This window comes from Agrilus planipennis, unplaced genomic scaffold (genome assembly GCF_000699045.2).
Source record: "Agrilus planipennis isolate EAB-ADULT unplaced genomic scaffold, Apla_2.0 scaffold104, whole genome shotgun sequence".
NCBI lineage: Eukaryota > Metazoa > Arthropoda > Insecta > Coleoptera > Buprestidae > Agrilus > Agrilus planipennis.
In genome coordinates, this window is record NW_020438892.1 from 5,914 (window position 1) to 26,702 (window position 20,789).

At 34.8% G+C, this 20,789-nt stretch overlaps 4 protein-coding genes and 2 long non-coding RNA genes across 9 annotated transcripts; 1 reads left to right on the forward strand and 5 right to left on the reverse strand.

Moving 5' to 3' along the window:
* Window positions 1-5: 5 nt before the first annotated feature.
* On the reverse strand, window positions 6-2,047 carry LOC112904007 (circadian locomoter output cycles protein kaput-like; the record flags this gene model as incomplete). Its single annotated transcript, XM_025973035.1, has 4 exons — window positions 1,727-2,047; window positions 397-508; window positions 148-189; window positions 6-88 (listed from the first exon to the last, which is right to left on the reverse strand). Coding segments are annotated over exons 2-4 (229 nt in total), but the record flags the coding sequence as incomplete, so codon positions are not given.
* A 1,255-nt stretch (window positions 2,048-3,302) lies between these two features.
* LOC108737164 (LON peptidase N-terminal domain and RING finger protein 1) lies at window positions 3,303-4,851 on the reverse strand. The gene is made up of 3 exons (XM_025981929.1): window positions 4,550-4,851; window positions 3,942-4,490; window positions 3,303-3,865 (listed from the first exon to the last, which is right to left on the reverse strand). Exons 1-3 carry the CDS (start codon window positions 4,691-4,693, stop codon window positions 3,632-3,634), a joined length of 927 nt encoding a protein of 308 aa, XP_025837714.1. The 5' UTR covers window positions 4,694-4,851; the 3' UTR covers window positions 3,303-3,631.
* Window positions 4,852-6,445: 1,594 nt separating this feature from the next.
* On the reverse strand, window positions 6,446-11,718 carry LOC108737166. Of its 3 annotated transcripts, none has more exons than XR_003232644.1 (6): window positions 11,324-11,718; window positions 10,494-10,674; window positions 9,597-9,743; window positions 8,510-8,637; window positions 7,954-8,048; window positions 6,446-7,182 (listed from the first exon to the last, which is right to left on the reverse strand). It is a non-coding gene; the product is annotated as an uncharacterized LOC108737166 (long non-coding RNA). The 3 variants fall into 3 exon arrangements; XR_003232643.1 differs by having other exon boundaries at window positions 9,820-10,674; XR_003232645.1 differs by having other exon boundaries at window positions 6,446-7,682; window positions 9,820-10,674.
* Window positions 11,719-11,875: 157 nt separating this feature from the next.
* LOC112906859 lies at window positions 11,876-13,437 on the reverse strand. 2 transcript variants are annotated; one of them, XR_003232639.1, is made up of 6 exons: window positions 13,138-13,437; window positions 12,968-13,042; window positions 12,798-12,872; window positions 12,628-12,702; window positions 12,293-12,536; window positions 11,876-12,216 (listed from the first exon to the last, which is right to left on the reverse strand). It is a non-coding gene; the product is annotated as an uncharacterized LOC112906859 (long non-coding RNA). The 2 variants fall into 2 exon arrangements; XR_003232638.1 differs by having other exon boundaries at window positions 11,876-12,536.
* Window positions 13,438-13,659: 222 nt separating this feature from the next.
* Window positions 13,660-16,333, forward strand: LOC108737165 (protein henna). The gene is made up of 6 exons (XM_018469867.2): window positions 13,660-13,849; window positions 14,411-14,711; window positions 14,860-15,228; window positions 15,298-15,560; window positions 15,761-15,990; window positions 16,047-16,333. Exons 1-6 carry the CDS (start codon window positions 13,772-13,774, stop codon window positions 16,201-16,203), a joined length of 1,398 nt encoding a protein of 465 aa, XP_018325369.1. The 5' UTR covers window positions 13,660-13,771; the 3' UTR covers window positions 16,204-16,333.
* A 2-nt stretch (window positions 16,334-16,335) lies between these two features.
* Window positions 16,336-20,783, reverse strand: LOC108737163 (circadian locomoter output cycles protein kaput). Its single transcript, XM_025981895.1, has 13 exons — window positions 20,662-20,783; window positions 19,687-19,798; window positions 19,438-19,479; window positions 19,230-19,378; window positions 18,996-19,177; window positions 18,752-18,938; window positions 18,603-18,672; window positions 18,332-18,548; window positions 18,004-18,173; window positions 17,719-17,953; window positions 17,399-17,602; window positions 17,142-17,336; window positions 16,336-17,094 (listed from the first exon to the last, which is right to left on the reverse strand). Exons 2-13 carry the CDS (start codon window positions 19,788-19,790, stop codon window positions 16,597-16,599), a joined length of 2,253 nt encoding a protein of 750 aa, XP_025837680.1. The 5' UTR covers window positions 19,791-19,798; window positions 20,662-20,783; the 3' UTR covers window positions 16,336-16,596.
* Window positions 20,784-20,789: the final 6 nt, after the last annotated feature.

Genomic DNA, 20,789 nt, shown 5'->3' on the forward strand with positions numbered 1-20,789 from the left:
TCCACCTGTCGCCACCATTGAGCTCAATTCATTCACCAAGAGGTTAAATTGGTCCCTACGTTTTTTCTCACTTAAATTCCTCGATTTTCTTAAATGATATCGAAATATCTTTTATTATTACTGTAAAATCTGCAATATGTAACTTACCTCTTGGTGTCTTTGTCGTCTGAATCTTCATCCATGGTGTCTCTAAAATAAAATGAAACGCTGATGAACTTTAGGTAATTTGAACTACATCAGTTGCTAATGTTAACTGATCATTTGTAATATTATTATATTTAAGTTTCAAAATCACGAATAGAAGAGACAAGTGAAAAATGTTGTCTAATTTGAATTACTCTAGTAAAACAGACAACTGTATGTTTGGTTTGACTTAAGTAGAGGCAAGATTTTTACCTGTTAATGTATTTGATAATGTAGTAGTACATCCCAGATAAAATGACACCAAAAATGTGAAGATTTAAGATGACCAGCAACTCTATACTTCTCACCACTAGCATTTTTCCCCCTGCACAAAGAAAATATTTAACATCCGAAAAATGAAACATTCATTTAGAAACAAAATTGATTTGATACTGAATCAAGTCCACAGCTTTTAAAATTAACAATGCATATAAAGATTTTTGAGATTTTTATAGTACTGTTTGAATTTCCTGATGGATTCATTTTCACATGATAATATATGACTGTTGTTTGTCGTTTATGGACTATCAGGACGTTTTTTCCCTAATATTCATGTTTTTGCAAGAACATTATAACCACGCCATCAACTGTTGAATTGTGAGTCAGGAAACGTAAATAAACCGTTTTAAAAGTGTCGATCATTTCAAAGTCAAGGCCACAACCATTTTATTAGAATTTGCTTGATGGTCTTTAGAAAGTACATTTATGTTGTTGCCGCATTACCTTACCAGCAACTTTCTTGTACTCACTCTGTGAAAGACATTGTCTATTTATGGATAAATTAAATTAATAAATAACAATTACATTTTTAATGTTTCTGTTCTCCGACTGTGTTAATATAATACCCATAAGACATACACATTTAAAATTCAAGCAATTAGTTATTTTTATCAAAATTTAAATAAAGAATTTCATTTACAAACATTGTTCACTTGTCAATTGTTTAATTTTATAAACTAAACAACCGAATCAATGAATCATCTCTATAAAGCATCTATTTAATATAAGTGTTATGAAATTAACAATGTATTTGGAATAAGATTTATAGTTACCCTTACCAAACAATAATAAATGAAAAACAATATGTTAAATTTTCAAAAACAGAATTAAAATGTAGTTTCAAACAATTTAGTCAAAATTTAGTATTTAAACAGTAGTAGTAGTACAAAAATTGACTTAATTACTCACTCTGATCGTCTTAAACTTCGCTTTCCAGGCATCATATCTGAAAATATCATCAACCAAGAAACTCCAACATAAATGTAAATCAGTGACTGACTGACTCTCCCATTAACTTTACTAAAAGAAAGTTCTTCCAACGAACAAAGTAGAGAAATAAACCCACATTCCCAATTTACTCGTTGCTTCACATTTATTTATGTAGATGTTATACTGCTTTAGAAGGTCTTTCTCTTTAATTTAAATACATTAATTTAAATCAGCAACTTCAACGTTTTTTCTTTTTATTACGTAATAGTACCATAACTTACAAACAGAAAATGCTTTGCAGGAATTTATTGAAAAGACATATATATCGACTTACTAAAAATTTTTAATTAACGGTAGAATTTGTGGATTGCATTGTTACTTGATTGTTATCAATTTTCTTTATTACTGCTCGTACTATGTACTATTCGTGAACTATTACATTCCAGTTATTTTTATAACCTTATTATAACGCATTTTTAATAATACCACTGAATACCACGATAAATATGGTTATTACCATAGACATATATTAATGGACGTGCCTTAGCCGTATGTCGCTGTAATAATTTCTTGGCTCGAAATGTGAGGAAGATGGCATATGCTTTAGACTAGTGCTATATCTTTCATGACACGCCAACGCAATATCGTGAGAGAGATGGATATTGTCCGAAACTTTCTTCTACCTTTCTTTTGTTGTACCACAATTCTGACCGCTAAGGCATGTCCATTAGTAAACGTCGATGTGTTAATGGATGTGTCTATGGTTGTGACACAACCATAAATAAACGCTACCTATACATCTGTGGTTATATGGTGTATTCATTTCTATAGTCGTGTGAACTGGCACCCATTATAAATAATCCACTAATTCAAACTTTACCAATAAATTGTGCGTCGTTAAGTGGAGTTTATTTTTTATATTATTTGTTAGTAATGATTACAAATAATACTAAATTTTTCAATGGCATTACTATGACTGTATTATTATCTATGATTCACCAATGGCGCACCCATCGACTTTACTAATGGACGTGCCTTAGCGGTCAGAATTGTGGTACAACGAAAGAAAAAGATGGAACGAAGTTTCGGGCAATATCCATTTCTCTCACGATGGTGCGTAAACATGTCATGAAAGAGATATCATTAGTCCGAAACCAAACGCCATCTCCCTCACTTTTCGAGCCAAGAAATTATTACAATGACATACGGCTAAAGCACGTCCAATAATATATGTGTCTATGGGCGCACCATCGACTTTTATTAATGGACATGCCTTAGCGGTCAGAATTGTGGTACAACTAAAGAAAGAAATGGAACGAAGTTTCGGACAATATCCATCTCTCTTACCATAGTGCGTATGCGTGTCATGAAAGAGATAGCACTAGTCCGAAACCATAAGGCATCTCCCTTACTTTTCGAGACAAGAAATTATTACAATGACATATGGCTAAGGCACGTCCATTAATATATGTATAATAATTTCTTGGCTGGAAAAGTGAGGGAGATAGCGTATGGTTTCGGACTAGTGCTATCTTCTTTCATGACACGCTTACGCACTATCGTGAGAGAGATGGATATTGTCCGAATCTTCGTTCCGTCTCTTTCTTTTGTTGTGTCATAATTCTGAAGTATTATATGTAATTATTATTAATAACTATCTATACTATTATAGATATATTCCGCTTACCCTATTAGATCAGTCGATGATCAGTTTACAAGCACAAATGACAAGCAAACAATTAGACACCATCGGAAAATCACTAGTTTTTACGTTAACCGCTGAGAAAAATATAAAACAAAAAATATCTGCTGACAATTAATTTTTCAATTCTAAAGGCGACGGTTTGATTTGTTATTAAACCTGCAAAACTGTTTATAACACCTTTTATTCAGGTATAAAAATAAAAACGAAATATACAAAATTCTATTCTGTTACAAATATAAATAACCAATAAAGATCATCCTAAACAGCAGGAAAACAATGAATAAATATACATAACATATTCTAACCGCATGTTAAAATAAATGTTAAGCAAGAGACTTAAAAATGAAAAAACTAGCGGAATTCATTGACCAGTAGCATGTTGATTTTCCTATCACAAAACATCTTGCTTACATGCTATTTTTCACCTAATTAATTCCTCCATAAATAGTAGTAAACTTGAACGTTTCGTATTTTCTTCCTCCTTTATTATCAATAAAATTGATTAACAGAAGTGTCCCTTGTTTGTTCGTTTATTTATAAGACATCAATGGCGCTAGCCGTATTCTCTCGGGACTCCCTTTCAAAAAAATGACACGAATGATTAGCAGTCGTTGTAGTTGTTGATGTCGTAGGCGTTGTGATGGTCGTTGTCACGCATTTCACTGCACTGTCACTTATTACCATTCGGTTGCGATCGGTCAGATGGTCCAAAAGTTTCTCTACCGCACGAAGACGCTTTTCAATGCTGACGCTACTGAGAAATCCAAGCTATAAACAAAAACAGTTTATCACTAAAACAAAACATTAATGTACAGTTAAATTACATTTGAAAGTTATTATATACCTGCAACTGTGAACTGAGGGGTAAAATTGGCACCAGCCACCAGATCCATCTCGGTCCATCAGGTAATCGGGTCCAATTTTCTTCGACTTCTGGCATTGGGCCCAGCGATCTTTCTATTTCTTTAAAAACTATTGGATTCAACGATTGCAACCACGAGACAGCTTTCGTTCTGACATGTGTATGCAACAACAGTACTGCTTGTAATTTGTCTGATGGTATTGTCATGTCGCGGATGTATTGAATTTCGGCCGTATCGTAGCCATCTTTTTCGCCTCTGTTCACTACCCTAAATCTTTCTAGTCCTACTGTGGACAAAATTGAAGTCCCGTCTGACATATATACTGCATCCCGGACTTCCAAAATTGTACCATATGAAGCAAACTTTTCCACATTGCCACAACTACTGTTACTTTTAGTGTTCACTGCCATAGCAAACTTTTTGTTGTTGGATTGTAAGCATCTTCTAGTTAGAAGTCTGTATCGTGGCTCGTAGACAAAAAGGGGACACGCCACTCCTGGAAAAGCGTTCGTACAGACGAATACAGGAACCTAAAGGGGAAAACTCTTTATAATGGCAACCACAGCCGCAGTAAAAAGCACTTGCTTACTTGACTATTTTCTTCCGAAAAACTAATTTCGGTTCGTGAAGCTGCTGTACATTTTTTGTACACTTCGGGAAGAAGAACTTGCAGTGCGTTTACTAGTACTTGCGTCGTTTTTCTGTTCAAATCTGTCGCTCTGAGGACATCCATGCAAAGAGGGCAGGACAAACCGTGATCCAAAACTCGCGCCAAACAACTACGACAAAACGTGTGTCCACAAGTAGTAGTTACGGGATCTAACAGACATTGACTACAAAGGATACACTCGAAATCCGATGCGTTTATCGGACCACTTATGAAGAACACTTCTGAAACAAAAAAGTTCAAATTTACCATTTGTTAAACATATTAAAGTTAACAATAAGGTATTAACGTAAAATGTAATTTAAAAAAGCAATAGTAAAGGAGACTGTGGTAAGTAAATTGGATAATATAAAGAAACTCAACCCTATATACCAAAAACTTTTTACAAACAACTAGTTACGTGTTGATAATGGTAAAAAATAAATGTGGACGAAACATGTCCGTTTGTAAAAAAGTTTATGCTATACAAAATGATTATTCTATTAATCACCACATGAGGATTATGCAACCCATTATGCAGTTGTTTATTTGGTTACATACGTACAAATTAACAAATACAGCAGCTTACAAATGCTCCCAAGGGTAACCGAGCAACTGGAAGAAAAAAGGAGGTCGCTAACCTAGTTATTACACGCAGAAATAATTATTGCCACGATATTATGCAAATAGAAATTTCCTACAACGCAAATGCATGTAGACTACTCTTTTCGGTAATTTGGAATGCTGGGAAAAAACTTTTAAGTACCTACCTATTATAAACAGTATGCTATCCACTACTCACATCCTACAAATAATTTATAAACAATATTATTTCGATTGAAAAAATCGAGCATGTATTTCGCAACCAAGACTTCATGATGATATTTCTAAATTCTACAAAAATAAAATCCTTAATAAAAAAATTAAAAAATTCAAGGGAGGGTTACTTTCATTATACAATTCACAGTTGCAAAACAGCTGCACACTTGTAAAATTTTTATTATAATTTTATTTGTTAGGTACTGAGCTTTCTAATTAACTGTACATGTTTTACAATAGGTTTTTTTTACGTATTTACTTATTTTTATTAATGTAGGTAACTCATAACAACACGAAAGTTCAATTCAAGACGAAATCAGTTGCGACCTTGTTCTGGATTTTACCGCAACAGAAAACACAACGGCAAATAATAATAATCGTTATTACACTATCGATTTGCATAATTACTGAATGTTATGTAAAAAGTCAGGCTGTTACATATTAATCTATGCACACGTACACACAAACAGAAATGCACGCTCACATGCATAGGTACCTACAGCTACTACGAAAACATGAAATTATATATAAGAACGAATAGGTTAAACGTAACTACCTTTAACTTACATACAAATATCTAGTCAGTACCCACCTACGAATAAACTAAATTGCAATTATTATTATTATGTATGTCCTAGGCTCCTAGGTGATACAAGATGGAAAAATACTCCATGTCAAAATTTTCAATTACATGTAAGTACCTATGTACCTATAACAGGGATTTGTAAAGAAATTAAAAGTGAAGAATTTCAAAAAAATTAAAATATCACATAACAAAACAAACAAATAAATAACAAGTGACAATACAATAAAAATCAATTCATAGGTACGTTGCATAACTCACNTTGGGTTGGGTTATATTGGGTTGGATTGGGTTGATTACGTTGAATTATGTTGATACGTCCCAGTACAACCTGATCTGACCTGACCCGACACGACATGACCTGACCTGACCTGAACTGACCTGACCTGACCTGACCTGACCTGACCTGACCTGACCTGACCTGACCTGACCTGACCTGACCTGACCTGACCTGACCTGACCTGACTGGACATGACAACCTGACCGGACCTGAAATGGCACGACTTAGTGACCCTACTTAATATGACGCCATCTGACCGAACTCGACCTGACCTGAAATGACACGACCTGATGATCGATTTGACCTAACCCGACGCAACACGAATTAACCTCACCGGGCACGACATAACCCGACCTGACTTAATCCGACGTGACCTGAACTGACGGGACCTGACCTAATTCGACCTGAAATGAACCGACTTGACCTGAACTAATTCGGCCGTGCCTGACCTAACCTAATCCGACCTGCCCAGGCCCAATACGACTTGACCTGATCCAACCCGACCTGAACTGATTCCACCTGATCTGACCAGAAATGCCCAGACGTTACCTTACCTGACCTAACCTGACGAGACGACCTCTACATTAGTACTACTACACTCCAAAAACGTAACGTTTATCACTTACCTGTTACATGAACCCTGGTGAACCGTATCGGACAAGGCATAATATCCTGACACCGGACACAACTCACTGACTACCTAGTACTGCATTCCCAGACCGCAATGTGGGTAACAACGCCGAATATCCGACACATCAGTTGCCGAATGCCTTGCAACAAACAAGGGGCGCCAACAGCTACAAGGCACAATACCTTTTATGTCCGTAGGTTTTCATATACTATCCACTACTTTTTGAATGCCGTAATCCGATCACAACGCCGAACGGCGCTTATCTGAAACAAAGAACCGTGCATCAAATACCGTACAAAGAATAACCAGTCGACGACACCAAATGTAGCACCCCTGACACAACGTTGAGAACGTCGAACTTGCATTCCAAAAATACATTTCACACCACACATAGTCGAAATCTGATTACGGACCTCCGGCCTCTGCAGCAAACACCGCACCCCGATTTCGGAATATTGCTGTCCGACTGCCGCATGGGATACCTAGCACAACATTCCCGACCTCGAGATAGGACCACTCCCACATGAAGCGTTCAACACACATCGAACACCACAGTACATCATCCACTGGTTATCAGACAATGCTGAACAGACAACGGGCGCGGATTCGAGATACCAGATGCTGGGAGTGGCGTTAGATGTGTGTATGGTGTTGCGCGATAGGTTGCATAACTGGGGCATGAAGTGTGTGGCTATTTACTGTGGATGTGCGGTGTCGCATTTAGGGTACGAGACTTGGGTGTGGGATATGGTGTGATATGAGGCTGGAATTCAGATGAACAGAAAAATAACAAGTACACAGCGTAGCATTATTAAACAAACAACATATTACAACTTCGAGACTTACTGTACACTTGTTTAAGAAAATGTACTTCTTATGTATTTAAAATTAATAGAAACACTAAAATGTTAAATGTACTCACTATGAATCATTAACTCATCTTCTATAGCTATAGCATGCATACCGCCTTAAAGTAATTATGAACTTATTTTTCAGTTTATATCAATAAACAGTATAATGGCCTTTATTCTCACCATTATTGACTGCCAATTCGTGTTAGGTAAGGGGTAAGCAGCAAACAACAATGTCCAGGGAGTCCTACAGCACAGTAGACCATTAAGTCAACCATCTGCCAATAATCAACAAAAAAAACAAATTAACAATGTTATAAAAGAAATAATATGAAATATATAACAGAAAAGCACCAAAAACGAAATCAACTAGCAAAATTAACAAAAGTAGCCCCATATCAAATGAACTCACTAATATATATGATCAGTTCAGCTATCTATCAACTTTCTTCTCTGTTCATTAAGTGATTCAAATGATTGTAACTTTGTATTAATTAATAGTGCACACCTATTACTTAAACAGTTTGCTAATAGTAAAGTGCTCGTTTCTTATAAAAAGCAAGTTAACGTTTTCGAACTTTGTACTGGTGAATTGTATAATAGTGTTGTTAATAAAAACTCCCTTGTATCATCACAGGAAGATGGTTCAGCGTTGCTTTAAAACATCATAATCACTTAATCAAACATTTAGTCAACAACTAAGAACAACAGATTACTCACTTAAGAATTAGATACTCACACAATCACAGAGACGATCCCCAGATGTTGCACAGCCATTTCACTGCAAATTCGTTCTAGGTTAGTGGTAAGCAGCAAACAACAAAGTCCTCGGAGCCCTACACTACACTAGACTATTAAGTCAATTATCTGCAAATAATCGACAAGAAAAACAAATTAAAGATGTTGTTAAGTAAATAACATGAAATAAATAACAAAAACGCACCAAAAACCAACTGAAATGCAAAAATTAACAAAAACATTACAATGAAGAAGCTAACACATTACAAAACACAATAAATTCTCAAAATAACAATCATAGATAATAGATAACAATATTAAATATCCATAGATGCATGTTAACCTCAATTTATGCTATGAAGAAATTGGGTGCGTTCCATGCGACTAACGATACATGAAAGGAAAAATACCAGACAAAGCAAAGCATAACCTGCTCAAATTAAATAAACATGTTGCATTTTCAAAAATTTAGCCTATAATATAATGTCCAAATGAACTCACTATTACCTATGATCCGTTCAGCCTCCTTACTAACATTACCTGCATACCCTACTGAAGTAATCAAACGGCTCCTCTGTTCATTGAGTGATTTTAATAAGTGTAACTTTCATAAATTAATTGTGATTACGAATTACTTAAACAGCTTCCTAAAAATAAACTGCTCGTTTCTTATAAAAAGCAAGTTAACGTTTTCGAACTTTGTACTGGTGAATTTTATACTAGTGTTGTTAATAAAAACTCCCTTGTATCATCACAGGAAGATGGTTAAGCGTTGCTTTAAGACATCATAATCATTTAATCAACATATAGTCAACAACACAAGAGATAGGTTGGTAGGACACCTTCTTAGGCATGAAGGTCTAGTCAGAGACATATTAGAGGCAGAAACAGGAGTTAGAAGGGGTAGAGGTAGACCTAGATTAGATTACTCTTCGCAAATAGTTAAGGATGTGGGTTGCTCTAGTTTTAGGGAAATGCGAAGTTTAGCTCAGGATAGGAAAGAGTGGAGGTACGTGTCCAACCAGTCTTAGGACTGATGACCTTATGATGATGATGATGATAGTCAACAACAACAACGGATTACTCACTTAAGAACTAGATGCTCACACAATCACAGAGACGATCCCCAGACATTGCACTGCCATTTCACTGCAAATTCGTTCTAGGTTAATGGTAAGCAGCAAACAACAAAGTCCTAGGAGTCCTACACTACAGTTGACTATTAAGTCAACTATCTGCAAATAATCGACAAGAAAAACAAATTAAGTATGTTATCAAGTAAATAACATGAAATAAATAACAAAAACGCACCAAAAACCAACTGAAATGCAAAAATTAACAAAAGCATTAAAATGAAGAAGCTAACACATTACAAAACACAATAAATTCTCAAAATAACAATATCAAATAACCATAGATGCATGTTAACCTCAATTGATGCTTTGAAGAAATTGGGTACGTTCCATGCGACTAACGATACATGAAAGGAAAAATACCAGACAAAGCAAAGCATACGCTGCTCAAATTAAATAAACATGTTGTATTTTCGAAAATTTAGCCCATAATATAATGTCCAAATGAACTCAGTATTACATATGATCCGTCCAGCCTCCTTACTAACATTACCTGCATACCCTACTGAAGTAATCATCAAACGGCTCGTCTGTTCATTGAGTGATTTAAATAAGTGTAACTTTTTGTAAATTAATTGTGATTACGAATTACTTAAACAGCTTCCTAAAAATAAACTGCTCGTTTCTTATAAAAAGCAAGTTAATGTTTTCGAACAATGTGCTTGTGAATTTTATACTAGTTTTGTTAATAAAAACTCCCTTGTATCATCACACGAAGACGGCTAAGCATTGCTTTAACACATTACAATAACTTAATCGCCATATACACAAGAAAAAAATAGGGTTCATTTACCTAAGAATTAGATGCTAACAAACAAGAAGATTTTAACAAAAAATGTTCAAAATGCTCACCGGTTACTTCTATCCATTTGGTGCTTGCGTGGGATTCCTTCTACGTCGCTCATATGATTTTGACATTCTTACATGTAAAAAGGATTTTAAAAATGAGAGGTGCCAATAGCTCACCGGTTCCTCCTGTCCATATTGTCCTTGCGTGGGGCTCCTTCTACCTCCGTCATGTGAAATTGACAATCTTAGACCATATGGTAAGGAAGAAAATGAACTTTCAATATTTCTTAATTAAAATAAAAGTTAAAGAAAGAAGATTGTAAAAATAAGGGGTGTAAAATGTTCACCGATTACTTCTGTGCATATTATCCATGCGTCTTTCTACTTACATCATGTGATTTTCACAATTTTAGACCATATTATTAAGCAGAAACTTAACTTTCAAAATTGTTTTATATAATACGTAGTTAGAATATGCAATTGCCTAAGCTGCAATGTACGATGTGTTGCCTACCATTTTATAAACAATTCCTCCAAATTTAATTTTTTAAACAATATCTAACACTAAGAAAATGATTAAACAAATTGTTCACAAGAGTGAATTTCGACCACTGGAGGCAATGACGCTAACAGTTTCGAGCTTACCGTGACTGATAAGTGGAAAGAACTAGTTAAAATAGAAGCAAAAGGAAGATTTTAAGATTAAGGGTTGCAAAATGCTCACCAGTTGCTTCTATCCATATTGTCCTTGCGTGGGGCTAGCTCTATGTCCCTTATGTTATTTTTACAATCTTACACCATATTGCAAGGGAGAAAGTAAAGTTTTAAATTGCTTAATTAAAATAAAAGTAAAAACAAGAAGATTTTAAAACTGAGGGGTACAAAATGCTCACCGGTTACTTCAGTCCATATTGTCCATGCGTAGGGCTCTTTCTACGTCCCTCATGTGATTATGACAGTCTTAGGCCTTATAGTAGGGGAAAAACTAACCTTTCAATATTGCTTAATAAAAATAAAAACAAGAAAATTTTAAAAATAAGGGGGTGCAAAACGCTCAACGGTTATTTCTATTTATATTACCCTTGCGTGGGGCTCTTTCTACGTCCCTCATGTGATATTGTCAGACTCACTACAAAATATAGCCAACGATACTCCAAAAAACAGTTATAATTGGTTTAAACTTTTCACTTGATTAACATTTATCTATTATACCAGGTAACAATTGGATAAATGAGGAATAAATACAAAATTTCAGACAATTTTCTTTTAAATTACAATGAAAAATTTAAACATAACCTATCAAAAACTAAACGTCAGGTAAGTTGTATTCAATAATGTTAAAATTTTATCATTTACATTATATATATTTTTCATTAAATTTATGAATAATTTACAGCAAAATCATAAACTATGTCAAATAAAATACCACTGTGATATGTATTTTATCTTTATTGATTGAATTAATGTCAATATTTATCTTTGGATCATTTTAAAATAGATTCACATTCTTGAAATCATCATAATGAGCGCATCTTAAATTCATGCCCATTATAAAAATAATAATAACCCTAAATTATCAGAAGTGTATTGTATATTAGGTACTAAGGATCTGCAATTTCCTAAGCTGAAGTATACGATGTGTTGCATACCCATTTAGAAACAATCCCTTTAAATTTAATTTTTCAATCAATTTCTAACACAACTAATATGATTAAACAAATTGTTCACAAAAGTGAATTACAACCACTGAAAGCAATGATGCTCACAGTTTCGAGCTTACTGTGACCTATAAGGGAGAAGAACTAGTTAAAGTAAAAATAAAAGCAAGAGGATTTTAAAAATGAGGGTAACAAAATGCTTACTGGTTAATTCTGCCCTTTCTGTCCATGCGTGGGGCTCCCTCCACATCCTTTAATAGATTTTGAGAATCTTAGTCCCTTTAATACGGTAGAAATTTAACTTTTAAAATTGTTTAATTAAAATAAAAGTAAAAACACGAAGAATTTAAATGTAGGGGTGCAAAATGCTCGCCAGTTACTTCTGTCCATATTGTCCTTACGTGGGGCTCCTTCCACGTCCCTTAATAGATTTTAAGAATCTTAACACCTATAATAGGATAGAAATTTAACTTTCAAGATTGTTTAATTAAAATAAAATTAAAAAAAAATTTTAAAAATGAGGGGTGTAAAATGCTCACCGGTTACTTCTGTCTATAGTGTCCTTGCGTGGGGTTCCTTCCTCGTCCCTTATGTGCTTTTGACAATCTTAGATCCTATGGTAAAGGAGAAACTAAACTTTCAAAACTGCTTAATTAAAATAAAAGTAAAAGAAACAAAATTTTAAAAATATAGGGGGCAAACCGCTCACCGGCTACTACTGTTCATATTGTCCTTGCGTGGGGCCCCTTCTACGTCCTTCATGCCATTTTGATAGTCTTAGACCCTATAATAAAGGAGAAACTAAACTTTCAATATTGCTTAATTAAAATAAATGTAAAAACAAGAGGATTTTAAAAATGAGTATTGCAAAATGCTCACCGATTACTTCTGTCCACATTGTCCTAGCGTGAGGTTCATTCGACGTCCCCTAATTGATTTTGAGAATCTTAGCCCCTATAATAGGGTAGAAAATTAACTTTCAAGATTGTTTGATTAAGATAAAAGTAAAAAAAAGAAAATTTTAAAAATGAGGGTTGCAAAATGCTCACAGGTTACTTCTATCCATATTGTCCTTGCGTGGGGCTCCTCATATGGTTTTGGACAAACCTAGACCCTATGGTAGGTATAATCATTTTACAGAAGGTAATATGAGCAGCGTCCACACAAGAAGATCGGTATTGTCATATTACAAATAATTAACAAATAACGAAAAACTATTTAACTTGTTGCCTACAGCATTGCAGGAATATTTATAAAAAAAAGATAGGAATTATATCTGCATGTTTGCGTTTGCTGGTAAATAAAATAGAAATTTCTTATATTCTTCCGATGTGTTGCAACTGGTGATTACATGCTACAACAAACATCAAATTACTTGCATCACTGAAAATGATAAATTAATTATTATTACACAGAGGTTATCGTCGTCATTTTTCTTCTAAATATTTGTGTTTGTTGTTCTTATGCTCATAACTATCAAACCTATGTTCGTTTCGATAAGTATTTAAGATGCGAAATATTTTCGGTAACGTTATTTTACAAGATCTTTCTCGCGAGCATGTTGATACTGTTTGTGATATTTAAGAATAAATAAGTGCGATAATATTCTTACGTTTTCAACGTTTCTTTAGAAGAAGAGTTATATTTATACTTCATACAATAATATATATATATTTAAAAAAAATGAAGGAATTCGTTATAATTGCGGATGTTATCGCAAAAAAGGAAGAAGGTTCGTTATCCTCAAGTCCTCCAGACGTGGTAAATATTCTTATTATAATACGATACTATTACTAGTACTTGTTTAAACTCCAATGCTCTCCTTTAAACCGTTTGTTTAGTACTGCAGATTCTTTGTCCTTTACGATTTCGACATAATTGTGAAGTAATGAAGAATTGATTTATACCTATTTACATATCATCTTTATTATATTATTTTAAAGGAAATATTAATTACATAATTCTGTGCCTGAACATATTTTATCGTATGTAATGTATTGGTGCTGGCAAACGAGCAAACTGTTTCATCATCCTATAAACTTATTTTGTTTAAATAAGCAATTATCCATTATCAGAAAATTTTGAAATATCTTGTTTATTATATACAATGATGAAATTTAAATATTTGCAGATGGGAAGATATGCCATTAACAAAAAATTTTAATCGCTGTATTTTATAATAACTCGAATAGGATACAAAAAAAGGGAAAATAAATAAGCTAGTTTAAATGAACTTGAACATCTATCGTGTTAATAGAGATTTTGACTAATTGGGTTTTGTATTCGTACTAAGTAATAAAATGCCGGATGTTTATTTCCTAGCCAAAATTAATGCCTGGAGGGAACTACATTAGGCCCGGAAGAGATTCGTCGAAAAGGACCTGTTTATTATTCGAACCTCCCGCAGAAGAAGTGGGCGTACTCGCACGATATTTGAAAATTTTTGAAAAATTTGGAGTTAATCTGGCTCATATCGAGTCACGACCGTCGGCCCGTGAAACTTCACGATACGAATTCATGGTCGAATGCGAAAACGGAGGAAATTTAAAAGATGCTATCAAAGAAATTAAGGAAGTAAGCGATCATTTCAGTCTAATTTCCAGAAACTACCAGGACGATCAAGGTAAATTATCCTTTCAAAATTAGCAATTAAATAAATTAAGCTATAACCGATGTAATTCAACGATTTCAAAAATGGCAATAAACAATAAATTATTCCTATATTGTAGGTACAATAAATAATTAATGTTAAGTAGCGTACTTATTTATAGGTAATGGCGATGGTGTACCGTGGTTTCCCCGTCGAATTCGCGACCTGGATCGTTTCGCCAATCAAATTTTGTCATACGGGGCGGAACTGGACGCCGATCATCCGGGTTTCACCGACTCAGTTTATCGCGATCGCAGAAAATACTTTGCTGATCTTGCCTACAACTATAAACATGGTCAACCGCTTCCGCACGTCGACTACACTGAAAAAGAAATTGAAACGTGGGGAAAGGTTTTCAGACAATTAACCGAATTATATCCAACACACGCGTGCAAAGAACACAATCACGTGTTTCCACTTCTAATGGAAAACTGCGGCTACCAAGAAAACAACATACCTCAACTTGAAGACGTCTCCAATTTCTTAAGAGGTTTCTTTAGCTATTATAAATGATACAACTAACTATTTTGCATCTTAACTGAACACTGTTGTTTTTAAGACTGTACTGGATTCACGCTTCGTCCTGTTGCGGGTCTGTTATCTTCGAGAGATTTTCTGGCAGGTCTGGCATTTAGGGTGTTCCATTCCACTCAATACATTCGACACCCAAGTCGACCGTATTATACTCCCGAACCCGATGTTTGCCATGAACTTTTAGGGCACGTTCCTTTATTTGCAGATCCGTCTTTTGCCCAATTTTCCCAAGAAATTGGACTCGCATCTTTAGGAGCACCGGACGATTACATAGAGAAATTAGCAACCGTAAGTGCAACAAATAAGTATACCTATCTCATGAAGTTACAATGTCGGCAAAGTAATTGTTGTAATTTAAATAAATTTGTAAAAGTTAAGTGTTTTTGTTTTTCTACGATGAATCTCAATTTTCACTAACGGCTGATTCTACTTAAGTTAAGTAAGTCTTTTAAATAATTAATTTAAAAATTTTATTTTATTGTTTCAAGTGCTACTGGTTCACCGTTGAGTTCGGTTTATGCCGAGAAAACAACAAATTGAAAGCATTTGGGGCAGGACTGCTGTCGTCTTATGGCGAATTGACGTATTCTATAGAGGGGAAGGCAGAAGTGAGACCGTTCGATCCTCAAAAAACAGCTATTCAAAAATATCCTATAACTGAGTATCAACCGGTATATTTCGTTGCCGAAAGCTTCGAAGACGCCAAAGACAAAATGATGTAAGTGTAAGAATGTAATTCTAATGTGTCACGATAAAAACGTCATTATTTTTTAGAAAATACGCGACCACTATACCAAGACCTTTTGGTGTTCGATACAATCCGTACACCCAAAGCATAGAAGTACTGGATTCTAAACCACAAATCGAAAGCATCGTTCAGCATCTAAATCAAGAAATGCAGACTTTACTCAACACTTTGCGTAAATTGTAAAATATCTAGTGCTTTTTCAAAACATAGCATATTTTTATATGTATTATTCTTTAATATTTAATTTTATGTATTATTGACCGTGATATAATAAATTAACATTATAGCAATAGTAAGTGGTACTAAAAGCTGCACTTCCTTCTTTTACTTTTACTTTAAAATAACAAAAGTATAACGAATGTCTATGTATAATTAAAACGTCTAGGCGAACTATAAAACACATGCATATGACATCGTTTCACTATAACATGTCACTATTTTGATGTCACGCTCACTCTCTTCACGGTATACTATCGTTTCACGCGTTGTATTATACTGTACAACTACATATATTGCACTTGTCATTTGCTTCGTCTTCAGCGAAAGTACAAAAAACAAAAATTCAAACTATAGTCTTCACTTACTAACCGTCGAGGAATTCGAATCTGGCGGTGGATAAGTTCTTACTAGTTCATCATCTGAGCTTGCCACAAGGGAAACGTCGTCAGAAGGTATCGATGACATAGCCAAGCCGGTTACGACCGTCGACTGTGAGGAAGGTGGCACCACGTTTCTGTTGTGAAAGCGCGTCGTAATCGATAATTCAGAATCCAGTAGCGGCTGCACCGCATATACTGGCTGTTGTTGTTGTTGTTGTTGTTGGTGTTGAGGGTGATGATGGAGATGAATGTGAGGATGACTTTGCAGGGATGATACTGGAAGCGGCGGCGGCGGCGGAGGAGGATGAGGCGGTAGAGGTGGGACACTACTGTGATGGGATTGTTGCGAAGACGCGGAACTGGACGAACAAGAAACCGTCACCTGTTGCTGAATGTGCGACATAGGGGCATGAATCACTCCAGCCGACGGTATGCTGCTTGGTCCATACTGGCAATGACTGACGATCTGCGAGGGCTTTTATTTAAGTTGTTTTGACTTTTATATTACTCCAAATAACTTACGTTATTGCTAGTGAGCTGCGGATGGAGATCTGTCGCAGCATCTTGTACGGGCAACAGTCCCAATCGAGCCATCAATAGTTGTTCCGAAACGCGTCTTAATTCGGCCTGCTGCTGACCTATTAAGGCCTGCAACTCGGCGTGCTTACGCTGCAAATCTGCTTGCAACTGGCTTTGTGCTGGACTCATTTCCACCGGCTAACGATGAGAAAATGTTAAAAAAAGGTAAATACTACGAAAAAAAACTTATATATACTTACCGGTATATGAGATAAAACGGTTGAAGGCGAGTAATTTTCCATAAGGGGCTGTGAATTCACATTAGCACTGACGTACGTGGTGCTCTGTGTCGGTTCGGCGAACGTTGAGATCGACGATTTCGACTGATTTTCAACCAACGTCTTGTATTCTACAGAACAATTTGAAACGGAGCCTGACGGCTTCCGTTGGACACTTGAGGGTCTCTACAAAAACATATTAACAACAATAAACGACAAATACGTAGAGGAAATATTAATGAACTGAAGTGCAACAAGTTCTTTGAATAATAATTGGTTAACTATAGCTGATAAAGTTATACCATTGGTTGGTGTTGCTGCTGTTGTACAGAACCAGACAGCCTAGAAGTTGGAGAATCTGCGGACATCGAAGTGCAATCGGATGGTTGCTCCTCTTGACTATGTCTTCTTTTAGTTGATTTACTGTCCCATGTAGCAGATGCACTGCTACTCGCAGCAGACGCTGTCGGTGAATTTTTACCACGGGTCATTTCAACACCATGTTCTTTTCTATTGTACTTTAGCACATCCACATAACTACGAGGGGATAAAATACAAGTGTCCATAAAAAAGAAGGCTAACCTTACCTGATCACTCGGTGAGTGCACACGATAAATTCGGGTTTTGAATTCCACTGATGATAAGTGATGTAAAAACGGGTCTGCAACCAGATCCACTGTTGTCCCTTCGTCAAAAATCGATAATAACACGACATACCTTCTCCTTTTTGCATCAACGCTTCGTGACAGCTCACGACCTATTTTAAATATAACAAATTGTTACTTGGTTACAAGTTAATTAGCAAATTCCTTGTCTTAAAATTGATAAATATTTAATAGTGGTTAAAATATTTCACTTAGTGCCACTTAGCGTCACATCGCTCTCAATTATTAAAATGAATAATAACAACGATACCTTTTCTAAATCGTCGACGTGATAGTAATCGTAACCAGAAGTACCGAGTAATTCGAACGGTAAATAGCCAATTATTGGCGGCGCTCGATGATCCAAAAACAAAAACTTCCACTCCAAGCTGTGTCTAGAAGTGAACTCATTTTTATTGGAATCGACTATAGACATTTCACGAATTAGCTGTGGCGCCTGAATTCTACCAATACCCACGAACACCATTCTGAAATTACTTTTATTTTCAAGCAGCTCAATGGAAAGTAAAGTAATGTTTTACCTTGTTGCGTCGATCTCTGTAGAAAAAGCACTGCTAAAATTAGCCTCATGTACCCCATCGGCGTCCGATCCTGTAACAACAAAAAAATACAATAAAAGTGTATTAGCACTATTAGCACTTTTCCAATTTCTACCAACAAAAATACTTACTTACGTAGCCTACAAAGTGAACTAATTCAAAACTACTGTCTTCATTCAAATCTTTTCTACCATTGCGTAGGTGACATGAAAAGCAAACTTGACCTTTCTCTTCCACAGGATTAAATAAATTGTTGTACAAGTTATTATGCTCCTCGTTCCAAACTAAATCAAAAATTGTCGAACTCAAAAGTTCATTCTAGAAAAAAATCCTCTTGAAGACGTGTATTTTAATATAAAAGCTACCAATCCATACCGGAAGATGACCAAGCAAGGAGGTAATGTTCTCTGAAACATAAAATATCTGACCCGATGTAGAAAAGACCACAATAAAGCCATCTACTGCTTCCAAAACCAAATGTGTAAATTCCTCGTTAGTTAAAAATGACGGCTTCCAATCTTCTTGGATTTCATGGATACGCGAACGCATAGCTATTTCTAGAAGAAAAAATCAAAATATATGTATGTTAAACTTATATAATCATACTACCGTTGTGGTTTCTTAAAAACGAAATTGTAGCTTTTAATACCGTTGACTTATCCATTTTCCGTCCACCTGTCGCCACCATTGAGCTCAATTCATTCACCAAGAGGTTAAATTGGTCCCTACGTTTTTTCTCACTTAAATTCCTCGATTTTCTTAAATGATATCGAAATATCTTTTATTATTACTGTAAAATCTGCAATATGTAACTTACCTCTTGGTGTCTTTGTCGTCTGAATCTTCATCCATGGTGTCTCTAAAATAAAATGAAACGCTGATGAACTTTAGGTAATTTGAACTACATCAGTTGCTAATGTTAACTGATCATTTGTAATATTATTATATTTAAGTTTCAAAATCACGAATAGAAGAGACAAGTGAAAAATGTTGTCTAATTTGAATTACTCTAGTAAAACAGACAACTGTATGTTTGGTTTGACTTAAGTAGAGGCAAGATTTTTACCTGTTAATGTATTTGATAATGTAGTAGTACATCCCAGATAAAATGACACCAAAAATGTGAAGATTTAAGATGACCAGCAACTCTATACTTCTCACCACTAGCATTTTTCCCCCTGCACAAAGAAAATATTTAACATCCGAAAAATGAAACATTCATTTAGAAACAAAATTGATTTGATACTGAATCAAGTCCACAGCTTTTAAAATTAACAATGCATATAAAGATTTTTGAGATTTTTATAGTACTGTTTGAATTTCCTGATGGATTCATTTTCACATGATAATATATGACTGTTGTTTGTCGTTTATGGACTATCAGGACGTTTTTTCCCTAATATTCATGTTTTTGCAAGAACATTATAACCACGCCATCAACTGTTGAATTGTGAGTCAGGAAACGTAAATAAACCGTTTTAAAAGTGTCGATCATTTCAAAGTCAAGGCCACAACCATTTTATTAGAATTTGCTTGATGGTCTTTAGAAAGTACATTTATGTTGTTGCCGCATTACCTTACCAGCAACTTTCTTGTACTCACTCTGTGAAAGACATTGTCTATTTATGGATAAATTAAATTAATAAATAACAATTACATTTTTAATGTTTCTGTTCTCCGACTGTGTTAATATAATACCCATAAGACATACACATTTAAAATTCAAGCAATTAGTTATTTTTATCAAAATTTAAATAAAGAATTTCATTTACAAACATTGTTCACTTGTCAATTGTTTAATTTTATAAACTAAACAACCGAATCAATGAATCATCTCTATAAAGCATCTATTTAATATAAGTGTTATGAAATTAACAATGTATTTGGAATAAGATTTATAGTTACCCTTACCAAACAATAATAAATGAAAAACAATATGTTAAATTTTCAAAAACAGAATTAAAATGTAGTTTCAAACAATTTAGTCAAAATTTAGTATTTAAACAGTAGTAGTAGTACAAAAATTGACTTAATTACTCACTCTGATCGTCTTAAACTTCGCTTTCCAGGCATCATATCTGAAAATATCATCAACCAAGAAACTCCAACATAAATGTAAATCAGTGACTGACTGACTCTCCCATTAACTTTACTAAAAGAAAGTTCTTC